The sequence below is a fragment of the Gopherus evgoodei genome, chromosome 9 (genome assembly GCF_007399415.2).
Source record: "Gopherus evgoodei ecotype Sinaloan lineage chromosome 9, rGopEvg1_v1.p, whole genome shotgun sequence".
NCBI lineage: Eukaryota > Metazoa > Chordata > Testudines > Testudinidae > Gopherus > Gopherus evgoodei.
In genome coordinates, this window is record NC_044330.1 from 33126242 (window position 1) to 33140630 (window position 14389).

The window sequence follows — 14389 nt, forward strand, 5'->3', positions numbered from 1 at the left end:
TGCACACAACTGATGACCAGTGCCTATGATAGGAAGAAGCTGGAAACAATCCCGCCGTGACAGGTTGGACCTCTCATCTGGGATGCCACTTGATGTGCTGGGGTCCTACTGGTTCTGCCAGTTCCACCAGCCTGGGTTTCCTCACCCTGTCTCAGCTGGGCCAGGCCTTCAAGCTTTCTCTGGCATACACACAAGTAGGGACACACCCAGCTGCAAGTGGACACAGACACTGAGATTAGCTCTGTGTGGGAGGAATCAGCTTGGACATTCACATGGACACCTCCTTTGGGGTATAAACCCAAAATAATATAGTCTTGCACTGTACAGAACTCTATACAACATAAGCTCATAAATTCATCTCCCTCAATGTGGAGGAAGATATGCACAACTTCTTGCCCCCCCCCCCGCCACAGTTATAAATTGCACAAATTGGGTTTTATAATAAAAACAAGTTTATTAACTACAAAGACAGATTTTAAATCATGATAAGGGATAGCAAACAGAACAAAGCAGTTTACTAAGCAAATAAAACACAAATATGAAGCTTAAGATGTTAGAGACTGGTTTCAAGAAGTAATTTCTCACCCTAAATGTTGCTTTTGGGCAGAATGCAAGTTAGCTATGGTGCTTGCAGCTTAAATCTTCAGAAACCATATTCACACACCTGATCCCTTTTCCAGACAGCACTCATCTCCCCTCCCCACCCTTGTGTCTTTCTTACATCTTTCCAGCTGTCATCCTGGGTGGGGATTCAGTGAAGAGTGAACCAAGATCAATTTACTCCCCAGCCTTAAATAGAATTTACATAAGGCTGGAATCTTTTGTTTCCCAGTCTTGACCTCCCCCTTCTTTTAGTGGAAAATCACTAGAAGTCCAAGATGGTGTTTAGTACCAGGTGACATGACAACATAACCAAAGCAAGGTCCCAGGACACTTCTCAGGGCCAGCATGTCCTTTGGCCCATGCTGCTTCCTGCAGCCCCATTGGCCTGGAGTGGCGAATCATGGCCAGTGGGAGCTGTGATCAGCCGATGTGCATGCGGCAGGTAAAATGTCCCAGCCTGGCCCACCATGGGGCTTACCCTGGTGAGCCACGTGCCAAAGGTTGCCAGTCCCTGGTGTAAGTAACTCAATGATCCAGGAAACATAATGGGAACCTTTCAGTCCTTGGTTCATTATCTAGCTCAGCTCCTCATTTAGATCTGCCTTGCGACATTCTGCTCCCCAGGCCTGATCTACACCTGGGAAAGTTTTGAAAAGCTGCTTGCTTGCTAATGCTGTTTTCAGCATCGTGTTTATTAGCTCTTTTCCCAGCAGGGCTAGATAGCATGGTGCTGAGCCCAGCAGCTGTAGCCACTGGGTTACCTGCATCTGAGTTCTTAGCACTGCTTAGGCCTTTGTTAAGCAGGGGAACAGGTGTTTCCCAGCATAGGCAAGCTCCACTCAACCAGGGTGAGTGGGGTTTGGTTTTGTACAAGCATTAAAGGGGAAGGTGGATGGATGGCAGGTGGGTTTGTACATTTTCATACCAATTTTGCGAGGCTCACATAGATCATTGGCCCTAGGGCAGCGCTGAGCTGTCGTCTTGCTATGGGTCGCTAAAGAGCCTTGCCCGCTTATGGCCCCAAACTTGTCCCCCACTGTGGGGTGCCTGCTGGTGGATATGCTTGTGCCCTAGGGTGACCAGATGCCCCAATTTTATAGGGACAGTTCTGATTTTTGGGTCTTTTTCTTACATAGGCTCCTAATCCCCCCCCCGTCCTGATTTTTCATATTTGCTGTCTGATCACTCTATTGTGCCCAGCTGCTGGTGGACAGATGTCCGTACCTCGCACGCTACCTGTGCCACTCACTAACCCCAGCGCCGGTGTGGTGGCGCGGGAAATTCTGCCAGGGGGGCAGCTTGAGTTTGGGCTACTCCGCCGGCGGCCGAGGCAGAGAGGGCAAGTCTCTCGGTGGCGAGGTGGCCCCGACCGGGCTAACCCCGGTAGGTCCGCGCTGACGCACCGGCACGTTCTGAGTGGGGTCACTCACGAGACTGTGGCGCCCGGCCGGCCGCGCTGGCTCGTCTCCCTGGGGGGAGGGGGGGAGCGAGCGAGCTCCTGCACCGGCCCGCAGGGCTGCCCCAACATCGGCGAGTTGTGAGGAAAGACGCTCTGTCTCCGCCTCAGTCTCTATGGGTGGAGTCGGGCCGCTCTGCGCCGCGCTCTGTGGTGGCTGGGCGGCCTGGCTGTCAGTAGGACGCGCCGGAAGGAAGCCGGCGGTGGGGGAAGGGCTGTTTGGGTCCGGTCGGGCTAGGGTAGGCGGCGGCCATGGGGGTCCCCAAGTTCTACCGGTGGGTCTCGGAGCGGTATCCCTGCCTCAGCCAGGTGCTGAAGGAGCATCAGGTGAGCGGCGCTGGGCCGGGGGTAGCGGGCTGCCGGGTGCGCACTCAGCTTGCCCCAGCCGCGCTCCGGGCACGGGAGGGTGTCCCCGTGCTTCGCCGCAGCCAGCTCACTGCGGAGGGCGGCCCCGCTAACGGCTCCAGGCTCGTGTGCGGCGCTGCGCTGACCTGCCTCGCCCCCGTGAGGAGCCAGGCCGCTCCCGAGGGTTCCCAGCAGGACAGGGTGCCAGGAAGCGAGCTCTGCAGCGGGCCTCGCTGACACGCCTCCGCAAACACAGCTGCTGGGAGGCTGGGGCTGGTGCCAGCCCTGCGTTATGGGGAGAGCAGTGCCTGCTCGTAGCCTTCCCGCGTCTGTTCGTTGATTTATTTTTCTTTCTCGGAACACGTCTAGGTCTAGTTCAGAAGCTTCTTAGTTTGACCTTTTATAACACGGCATAATAAACTTGCTAGCAACCACCACTAGCTTCACCAGCAACCCCTCTAGCTACGTTTGGAAGGCGCCTTTCAAAAGATAGAATGCAGCTGTTTTGTTTAACAGCATTGCTTGGATGTAGAAGACAACACCATGGTGCGTTTTTTTAAAAGCGCTTAACCTTGGTCCAACTCCGGTTCTGTGTAAGTAATTGAGGGTGGTCTAAAAGTAAGTAAAGTAGACTTCTAAATATTATATGATTAGGAAACGTGGACATATGTTGCTGTAGTCAGCATGTTGATGTTTATTAGAATAACTACATATTATTTTAAAGTAATTTAAAGAGAGGTTGAAAATCATATAGTTAGTGGGTAGAGGGCTTGTCTATGCATTTAAATTAATTCAGAATAAGGTAGGAAATTAAAGCAGATTCACTATTCCCGATTAGCTCCATGTCTGGATGCATTTATTCTGAATCATGTTAAACTAATTCAGAATAAGGCGTTCTTATTCTGGAATAAGAGTATCCACACATGGAGCTAATCAGGAATAGCTATTCTGGAATGATTCCCCAAATAGACAAACCATAAGTAGTTAAGACAAAAGAATGGAAAACAGAAGACTTTCAAAGATGAAAAGACAATTAAACTACTAATCTCTTGTCCTAGATCAGTGGTTCTCAACATTTTTATCATCTAGGGCTGCATATGCAGCTCTCTATATTATAGGGGCCACATCCACACAATATATATACTACCTGTATGGCCCTGAGAATGTCACATGGGCCGAAGCTGTGTGCTGGTTGGGCCACAGATTGAGATTCACTGCCCTAGATAAAAGGACAGTAATATCCTAGTCTTTGAAATTACCAGAGTCTATGCTGGATGCTCAGAGGGGGTTGAAAGCATAAAACGATGTTGGTCAACAATGCCTCATCATACTCCCAGTCAACTGTTTGTTCATTTTGGCTTTATCTGCCAAGAGTTGCACCAACTTAACATAAGGTGTGATTTTAAAATGTTTAGTTAAACCAGTGCAGAAGGCTTTGTAGACACTCTTATTTTGGTTTTTATGAGGCTGTTTACAATTAAAAATACTTTTCTCATTTAGCTATACTGGCAAAACCCTTCTAATGTAGATACAACTATGCCACCAAAAAGTACTTCTGCTGGTATAGTATATTCCAGTTCAGTGAGCAAAATAGGCTATATTGGCTGAAGCACTCTATTTTTACAGTATAACTGTCTACGCTAGGCCTTTTGATAGCATGCCCACAAAACTTTTAAGTGTAGACCTGGCTTTATTTTAGTTTCGCTTAAGTCATCGATTAATAACAGGTTTAAATTAAACTGCGCCTGGCTTCCACATGGAGCATCATAATTGTTGACACTTAAGCTACTCCTCATTTAAATGTGGTTCTGATTAAACCAATTTCTAACATAGTTTAGTCAGATAATGTAGACAGAACCAAACAAAGTTTAAAATTCAACATGGTTCTTAAAATAGTTCCTTAACATAGCCTAGTGTAAGTGAATCCTTTACTTTAAAATGGTTTAAAATGCCTTTTAAAATAAAGTTGCATTCCCAACTGTGGGAGAAGCCTCTTGGAAAACTGATTTTTAAAACTACATGGATTTTAGAGCACACTAAAATATTGCACTTAAACAAGAAATTTTGGTCTCAGGACAAAAATTCCAAAATAAGCTCCCTGCTGAATGCAGGCAGAGAGCAAGGAACATGTAAAACACACATTCAGCTGGGCATGGGTTTAATGGTCACAGCATGTCCTCTTGAGTCATCCAGTTACTATGACAACACATTACCAAAAAATTCTGTGGCTGTTGACTCTTTCAGAGTCTTGCTACATATGCACATTTCAGTCTCTGGTTCAGCAATTGAGCACAAGCCGACCTGTAGATACAGACTCTAAGATTAATAACTTTTTCGGTATTACTTCTCCAAAGGAACATTGAATGCTGTGCATTAGCTAAGAAGTATACCAAATAACTGAGATCAGTTGAGTCATTAGTAGAGACTGTAGCTATGTCTACACTGCCATGCAGTTTAGACTATGGAGGTCTGAATAGGTATGTGCACCAAAGTACTGCGCTGTAACGCCTCTGTTTAGATGTTGCGGGCACGAACTAAGAGGTTCCTAGTTCACATTAATGTAGTCCTGTTTGAAGAGGACTGCATTAACGTGAACTGGGAAACTTTTAGGAGCCACAAGGTACAGCAAATTTCAAGGCAATCCAAGTAAGCACGTGGTGGATTTTAGAGCACTTAGAGGAGTCTGCTTTTAAGCAGAAAACCATGTAGTTATGCCTTCTTTGGGGCTGTACTGTGTAAGTTGTTTCTTTGAAACAGTAGGATAAAAAGTGTATCGTTAGAATGGGCTTTTAATATGACCAGCTAGCAGCCATTGAAAATATACAGTGCCTTGTCTGTCTAGACTTAAAGAACTTGTTACTGTGTTTGCTAACACATGCTAACATCATGCCTTCAAATCCTGGTCTAGACAACACCTAAAAAGTACTGTTAAAATGTGTTAGTTGACACGTTCTGTGTGAAAGAGAGACTCTGTCTGAAGTAGATTAAAAAAATGTTTTTATAAGCCAATGTTTGAACTCTGACATATTAGCACAGTGCCTCGTGTATCTACACAGTCATTCTGGTTATTTATAACTAATTGTTATACCACTTTTTTTTCAGCGTCAGTTTGTTGCTTTTAACTATAGTCTCACTGAACAAAAAGAAGCAGTCTTCTCTCAGCGCTCTTAATTACTAGGTTTATTCATATCAGTGTGTAGAATTTATCATCTGATATCCTTTATGAAAGCCCTAATGTCCTCCTAGAATAGAAACTCAGCAGCAGCCACTGCTAGCAGAACCAGATGGAGTAGGGAAAGGGACTAGCTGAACATACTTGCTCACCCTCCCCGCTTTCTTTGTGGAGCCAGCCTGCAAAGCACCATCACAGCATAAAGTTGGTTGTGGGAATACAGTCCTTTACAGCCTGGGGAGCCTTGCTGATGTCAGCAATTCATGACTCCGTGGGCTTTTTTGTAAGGTTAGGAGATTGATTCTTTGTGGGGTCAACTTTCATAGGCTGATTGACTATATAACTTTACCACCAATCTTAAGGCTCTTTACATGGAAAGAAGTAGAAATAAAGGAAAACTTTTGAGTATTTTATCCATCATTCAACCAAGAGATAATTCCATGCTGTTCAAGGAAAGAAAATTAACTTTTAGTACCCCCAGAATTCCTTATATGTCCAGAGAGACTACGTTGTGGTCTTTTTGAATCTGGAAGAAAGACCAAGGGTGGACATTTCATAAATCAGTCTATTTTCTGGAACCAGAAGGGGAGGTGCCTTCTGCAGATTGACAGTTTCCGGTGATCAGTTGCCTGAATGCAAAGCCAAGAACAGGAGCAAGATGGAGCATTAATATTTGGTGACCAGAACATTTAGGGCTTTAGTAATCAATAACTTGGTGCTCTCTGTATTGATTTTGCTGAGGCATTATGCATTACCAAGTATGGACAGGTTGACTGAGTTAATTGTTGTGGAAAACCTCCAAAGTCTAATTGAATCATGAAATTTATTTTATCCTCTTTTGCCATCAGAGCAATAAATTTTTTGTGTTACTTATTTGATTTGTTTTTGTTACTGCTACTTCCTTTTGAACTCTCAAAGTAAAAACGTTCTGTAGGAGGCAGAATTATGTCATCTGAACTATATCATAGTTTTCCATAGTTGTTGGAAGAAGGGCATATTCTGCATCTCTTTTAAATAATTGGCAAGTACGGTGTGATTTTTTTTTTTCATTCAGTTAATCACTACAGGGAGAAACTGTTTTGTTTATTTCTTGGAACTATTCACATTTTTGTCTTTGCACATTGTACAAATAAATGTTTGCCTAAATTAATATTATAAAGTGTTCTTCTCACTATTTATCTTTATTGCAAAAAGATGCAGGATCATTTGTATACTAACATTTAATTACAAAGACAATTATGAAATTGAATTCAGACTGGCCACGTTTCACTATTTTTATGTTTGCTACAGTCCAGCAACAACATGCTAGTCTACTTGTTATCCAGTGTGTACAGTGTTTTAGTAGAGAATGAGCAGGTATTGCATGCAGATAGAAACCATTAAACATGTTTCTCTTCGGCTGGTATCAGTCAGGAGCAACTCTGTTGAAGTTGAAGGAGTAATATTGGTGTAAAATGTGGGTAAGAGAGGAGAGAATCGGGCCAGGACAGTGGTAGTATGAAAGGAATTACTATGGGAAACTAAAGAAGGTTTGGTGTTGTTTATCAGAGATGAATGTTCAATTTTAGATCTGAAAGGAAAATTTTTTTAACAAATTCAAAATACTAGGAGCTATACGCAAAGAGTTTAAATACATGTGAAGGAGAGATACTTTTTCTCTGTGGTTCTCTTATATTCAGAAGAGTTCATAAGTGAGAATACTAGAATGGTGTAAAATATTGGGCCAGCTACTCAAATACTGAAGAAACACGCAAGTTTGTTTTGTTTGAAGGAGGAGAATGGGGAAGGGGCACTACTGGACAGGACTACATTGTTTCTTCTGTTTGCTTTTGCAGAAAACGTGATAGAAGAGAGAAGGCATAAAGGGCACTTTCTGTGTAAAACATAGATGATTTAATAAATTTCATCACAGCGTGCATCTTCATATGTAGAAAATGTCATTTGCTACCCTTCCATATGTTCTGCTTCATGTGAAAAGGGCATGTGGATCACCAAGGTTTTGCAGCTTTTTAGAGTGCTGTCAATGCAGCACACCATCCCTTGGGACTAGAGAGCTGGTGTCTGTGTGGACGTGATGGACTTTGGGCGTGCAGTTTTATTCAGACCACTAAATTAGTTCCTTTATTAGAGACACTAAATGCCATTCCAGGAAGTGCAGAAAAATAGTTACCGAGCACCATGCATCAGCTGCATTCTTATACATTGCAGATTGAGCTCCATATCCAACAAGACGCTAGGTATTGCTAGAGATTAGAGATGTATTAGCTCTGTCTTCAGCCTGCCTCTACCTCTTTCTTTCCTCCATGCTCCCCAGTACTCTGCTTCTCCTAAATCTAGAATTCTGAATTATAAACACAAACCCAGAAATGTTCCCCTAGAAGTTATTTGGCCCAGGTAAGTGGATGGTTCAGCAACAAGACAACAGGTCCTCACAGGAAGTGAGGAAATTGTCCTACTGAAACTGCCAGGGGACTGTTATGATCAGGAGTACTTACAAATCAAGCAGTAGATATCTGTACAGAATGGGTATATGTTTTTTTACAAACTGGCCTTGTCTGTGTTGTGTTTTTTTGACAAAAATATGATGGTACTGTTGCCTTTTGGCCCAAACAGTTAGCCAATATTTGGAGCCGTGCTGCATTATTTATATGAGCAAGATATTTCTTTCGTGCAATTCTGTTTATTTACAAAGAATGTACACAAAATACCATTTTCCTGGAAATAGTAGGAACAAATGGCAGACAGCTTCCTTGCTCACATTTTGCAAGCCTGCCTTTTCTGAACAATCCTGTGCCCCAAGGAATTCTGTCTCTGCTCCCTACTCAAGGCCATGGTCTCTACATATCTTTCATTGTCTGCTGGTTTTCTGGCAGCCTTTTCCTTCTAATACACTCCGCTGGACCCAATCAATGTCCCAGCCCCTATGTTTACAATCAGTCCCCAGGAAAACCCCTTGACTCATACAGCTCAGGTCCTGCTGTGCTTTTCCTGCCTTGGAGGGCAGCTTCTATTGTTTAAGCTATCACTGAAGAAAGGGAACGTTTTCTAGGTCTGTGATTGATAGGTGCTGTTAACAGTAGTTACATAACTTGATATCCTAATATTATATATGCCTTTTTTCTAGATTCCAGAATTTGACAACTTGTACCTGGATATGAATGGTATCATCCATCAGTGTTCACACCCTAATGATGACGATGTTCACTTCAGAATCTCAGATGATAAGATCTTTGCTGATATTTTTCACTACTTGGAAGTATTATTTCGCATTATTAAACCAAGAAAGGTTTTCTTCATGGCAGTTGATGGAGTGGCTCCAAGAGCAAAAATGAACCAGCAGCGTGGGAGACGTTTTAGGTGAAAACATTTTAATGTTTCCCTGTTTGTAAATCCATAGGACAGCACATTTTTATGAGATTTTTTTAAATTTACAAATTGAAATAAGTATTAAGTACATAGTTTTAAATGGTGATGCTTTTTTACTATAGCATTGTTTGGGTTTTGTTGTTAATTGGGCAGTCATAAATCAGAACTGAGGATTTTTTGCCATGCATTTGGAAAAAACCTGTACACCAGGGAGTACTTTTCATCTTTTGCTTTTGAAGTGAACTTGCAGTTTGCACAGCACTGCAGAGGCTAGTATAAATAATCTCCTATTGGAACCAATAGCTTAGAACAGAGGTTCTCCAACTTCATTGCGCTTCGACCCTCTTCTGACAACAAAAATTATTGCATGACCCCGGGGGGGGGGCAAAGCCCAAGCCCCACTGCCTGTAACCTGATCTCCGTTGCCCAGGGCTGAAGCCAAAGCCTGAGCCCCACCACCTAGGGCTGAAGCTCTCAAACTTCAACTTTGGCCCCAAGCAGTGGGGCTCGGGCTTTTGCTTCAGCCCTGAGCCCCAGCAAGTCTAATGCCAGTCCTGGTGACCCACAGGATTATTAAAACAGGATCGCGACCCACTTTGGGGTCCCGACTCACAGTTTGAGAACCCCTGGCTTAGAACTTTGAATTTGTAAAATTTTGCCTTGGTCATTCAAAGGAGCATGGACCCAAGAATGGTGATCTAGCACAGCGTGTATCTTTTGGGAACAGAAGTTATAGGTGCTGCTTCTTTTTCCATCTTTAAGACTGTTTTGCTATAAATCTACATATTCTCGTTTATCACTGTGCAAAGAAGCAGTAATAGGGCTGCTTTTGGAATCTGTGAATGCCATCTTAAAGAAGCCTTTGTGGTCACTGTATAGTGAAGTTTTCCTTGCAGCCAGTGTGGAGGAGGAAAAGAGACTGAGGTTTGAGAACTAATAAAACTCTAGTCTCTAGTAACATTGGCCATCAGGCTAGCTAAATAATGTAGTTTACATCTCTATCATATATACAGTGGAGATCATTAAAATCTTGATGTTTACTGCTTCCCCTAGCAGCTTTTGTGAACTTTGGGGACAGCAGCCACATTGACAGGGCATATTGGAAGTTGGGGATAAGGCTGGCCATTTCCTCTTTTTATTCTGAACAACTGATGCTACAGTTCTTCCTTTTCTTCACCAGTGGGTGCTATGGGGAATTCCATTCACTGTAGACTGTTTCTCTTCAGGTTTCACCTGTCTCTTATTGTTGTTACTAGCCAGGGAAAGAGAGGAAACCAGAGGTTTGGAGATGTGAGAAGACCATTTGGGGGGCCATTGAAAGGAAAAGAAAAACAAATGGTGGGGCAGTAGGCAAGATGGGCATGGAGTTGAGGAGAAGATGAGAGAGAATAATTGTGGTTTTGAAAAAATATGAAAAGAACAAATAAGAAATCCAGAGGGTTTTAAAGAAAAATTAAAATATTAAAAAAGGATAGAACAATATCAGGAAAAATGTGAAGGAAAACAGGTGGGAGTGGGGAGGAGAGCATCAAGATGAAAATGAAGAGATTGTCTGCAAATTATTTTGTCTTCTATGTCTTTAATTCTCAGGGGGAATTTATTTTGTCTTTAATTCTCAGAGGGAAAGATTAGTTTAGTCAGTATTTTGACACTTGCCATTTATCTGCTGCCAGCTGTTTCTCTTTCCTCCCATTGGCCCCCAAATGGTCTTCTCAGCCCTGTATATACTACTATGTGCAGCACACATCTTATCCTTACTGTAGAAAATTCAAAACAGCTTCTCTATTTTCTATGTGCATTAAAAACAAAATTAAAAGACTAAGAATTAAATTTCCTTTTTTATTTACTGTAAGAAGTAACTCTAATTTTTTGAGGGAAAAAAATAGTGTACATACAATGCTGTAAAATTCTATTTTTTTAGGTCAGCAAGAGAAGCAGAGGACAAAATAAAGAAGGCTTTAGAAAAAGGAGACATTCTCCCTACAGAAGCCAGGTTTGACTCCAATTGTATTACACCAGGTAGGAAAATGTGCTGGTTACTTACAGGAGAATTGCTGTGATTAATCATTTTGCCTTTCTGTCATCTGATTTTTCAATAGGATTTGTTCTGCTAAATCACTTGGGCACTTTTGAAAATCTCACCCAAATTTAATATTTAAAACCTGAAAACTCTTCAAAAGTACTCCACCTTCCACATGTTGCAAAAATGAATTGTTTTTTTCTATCACTAATATCCCTCATAAATGTATAAATGGAATTTTGACTAACTCTTAAAATGACAATGTATCAGAAGATGAAACTTGTACATTTCTATTACTAGGGACTGATTTCATGGCCAGGTTGCACGAACATCTGAAGTATTTTGTAAATATGAAGATTTCCACAGACAAATCCTGGCATGGCGTAACTGTCTACTTATCAGGCCACGAGGTTATTGGTTTTATATTACTGAATTTTTTTTTAAATAGTTTTTTCAGAATAGTGTTTATTAAATTGTTTTATCTTTGCATTTAGACACCAGGTGAAGGAGAGCATAAAATTATGGAATTTATCCGATCAGAGAAAACAAAGCCTGATTACGATCCAAACACAAGACATTGTCTATATGGTTTAGATGCTGACTTGGTATGTGCAAATATATTTTATACTCATAATGACAAAAGGCTATTATGTCTGTGACTTGGGCATCTATTCAATATTATGTTGGAATATATGACTATAAAACATTATTAAACAAAAAACTTGATATTTATGGCAAACTAAAAATTTACAGTGAGGAACCACGGAGCATGGAAATATCCTGGCACTGGTCACTTCTTGAATAATAATAATAAAACCCCTTATTAATCTCTTATTTCCACAGATTATGCTTGGATTAACAAGTCATGAGTCACATTTCTCACTTTTAAGAGAAGAAGTCAGGTTTGGTGGCAAAAAATCCCAGAGGTAAACTGCTTCTAAAAATCTTATTTATAGGAAGAAAGGAGATCCAAAAGATGCAGGGTTGCTTAGAATATTTTCTTTAAATGACTGCATATTTAATCAGTCAGATAACTGTTGTATTTTAATTTGATGATGGGTGAATATTATAAATTAATATAAATTATTTTATAAATATTAATATTTATGTTAAAATAAATATTTTCTATTTGCCTGAATCAGCAAATAGAAGAAAAGTATGCAATTTGGTTCTTGTGGAACCTAATACCAACTGAACTGCTAGAAGATCCTGAGAGCTATAATGCACCACATTGTGCCTCTGGCTTCATGCCCTAGGGCTGGCAGCTCATACTATATTGATGCTATTTCCCACATAGATTGTACTTGTTCTTATAGATTCGTTCATTTAAAAAACAAAAACAAAAAACCACTAAGGACTTGTCTACATGGGGAGATTGACCAGAATGGCAATTGAGGAGTAAACTATTCCTGAGTAGCTCCCCTCTGGACATTCTTGTTCCAGAGTATAGGAATACCTTTTCCCAATTTCCTTTAATCTACAGATAAAGGTAAATCAGAAGAAGGCCCCTCCTTCTGGGATTAGTGTGTCCACACAGGAAGCTATTCTGATCACTATCCCCATGTAAACAGATCCTAAACTTCTTGGTGGCGGGGTGGGCCGGAGAGAGAGAACATTCTATCTTGTATGTACAGGAAAGCTCTAAGATACTATGGTAATGAGAGCCATGTAAGTACCTAAAGAGATACATAGCTCTTGTTGATGTGCTCTAGCTAAGAACCCAAAATAAATTTCAGTGCAAAAGGACTGGACCATGCCTTATAAAGTTTAAGGCCAGAAGAGACCCCAGATCATCTAGTCTGACCTCCTGTATATCACAGGCTCCAGCACTCTCACACGAAACCCAGAAACCAAAATGAAACCAAGGTATTACAGCCCACAGGAAACTAACCAATTGTGTATCACAAGCCGAGAATAGGAGGGACTGAGGTGCACCAAAGCCCCCACAATGACACAGAATTGATTAAGTGAGCTATATCCAGATCATCGCAGCAAGTGACCTGCACCTATGCTGCAGAGGAGAAAAACCCTAGAGATCACTGCCAAACTGGTCTTGGGAAAAATTCCTTCCTGACCTCATATATGATGATCAGTTAGACCCTGAGCATGCGCAGTGCCGTAACAAGGGCGAGGCGAGTGAGACACTTTCCTCAGGCATGCAAAGCAGAAGGGCGCAGAAAAAGACTGATTTTCTCGCCTCCCTCCCCAACCAGGCGTGTTCCCTTCCTGCGTGTGCCCCTGCAGGCGGCTGCCTGGAGAACAGCAGCCCTGATACCGGCAGCCCCCCAGCAACCCCTTTCCGTGTGTACCGAGACTTGATCTGCCATGATTCCAGCTCCTGGCTCCAGGGCAGCCTCCCAGCCACTGCCCATGTCTACTCCTGACTCCTCTGGCCTGAGCCAGCCCAGGGCAGGAAGGAGAACGGGGAGAGCCACTACCCGGTAACCCCAGCACAGCACAGCTTGTGCTTTGGGGCTTCTTCCTCTGGCTTAACCAGGCAGGGTTTAGTCCATTGTGGCCCAGACCAACCCCAACCCCAGAGAACGGGCCCGAATCACAGGGCTGGCAGGGGACGAGCCCGTCCACCAGGAGGGTTTTAGTCGGAGCCAGAGACAGGCCCGGTGCAGATTGTGGAGCTCCGCGTCCTTTGCCACCACGACTGCACTTAGCCATGGCTGGGAACTAGGAGCAGGGCCCAGGTGTAAGCAGTGCCCCTGCGCTACCCCGGCACAGCAGCTCCCAGGCTAGGCCCGCAGCGCTCAGGGCCTGGGGCAGCGGGCGAGGCACTTTGGGAGCAGCCGTGTTATTTCCCTCCCAGCCTGGCCAAGGATTGCAGCACAGTGGCTGGGAGCTGAGCCGGCTCCGGGGGGCTTTGGGCTCCCAGGTCCCAGCAGGGTTTGGAGGGGAGGCTATGAACGGGTGATGGGGGCAGCTTGGCTGCATTTGTCTAAGCAGCGTGTCCCCAGCGCTGGGCACGTTGGTGCCCCAGCACGGTGCTGCACTGGGACTGCTCTCGCTTCCGGGCTGTAGCAGCCCAGATTCCCCTGCCCCACTCAGGCCGAATCATAGAGAGGTGGGGAGCTCGGAGAGCGAACTGGGCTGGTTCTGGCATTTCCGCCTCTGTCTGCTGCTCCTGCCTGGCCCTTTCCACCCACCGGCTCAGGTGCCCCCTCCCTGGGCACGGGCTGGGGACTGAAGCAATCAGAGCTGCTCCCCGGCTGGACTTTGCCCTGGCGTGCTTGCACTGCCCCAAGACAGTTGCTTAAACACCAACACATTTAAAAACATGTTTCTAGCGAAGAGGGACAAAGCTGTAAAGTCCTAGGGAAGGGAAAAACCTTGGACATATGGAAGGAAAAAGCTACGGTGTCCGCCCACTCCAGCAGTGAACGGGCGATGGAGGCGGTGAAAAATGAAACTAAAAACA

General features: G+C 43.5%; 1 protein-coding gene across 4 annotated transcripts in view; it reads left to right on the plus strand.

Moving 5' to 3' along the window:
- Positions 1-476: 476 nt before the first annotated feature.
- Positions 477-14389, plus strand: part of XRN1 (5'-3' exoribonuclease 1) — a 79370-nt gene continuing 65457 nt past the window's right edge. For 2 of the 4 annotated variants that reach the window (XM_030574287.1, XM_030574288.1), the window contains exons 1-6: positions 478-2386; positions 8701-8933; positions 10864-10961; positions 11263-11372; positions 11457-11567; positions 11806-11888. In XM_030574287.1, the coding sequence (XP_030430147.1) occupies positions 2312-2386; positions 8701-8933; positions 10864-10961; positions 11263-11372; positions 11457-11567; positions 11806-11888 (710 nt within the window). In that variant the 5' untranslated portion in view covers positions 478-2311. Of the gene's footprint in view, positions 2387-8700; positions 8934-10863; positions 10962-11262; positions 11373-11456; positions 11568-11805; positions 11889-14389 lie in introns of all 4 variants that reach the window. The other 2 variants (XM_030574289.1, XM_030574286.1) reach the window with 2 other exon arrangements.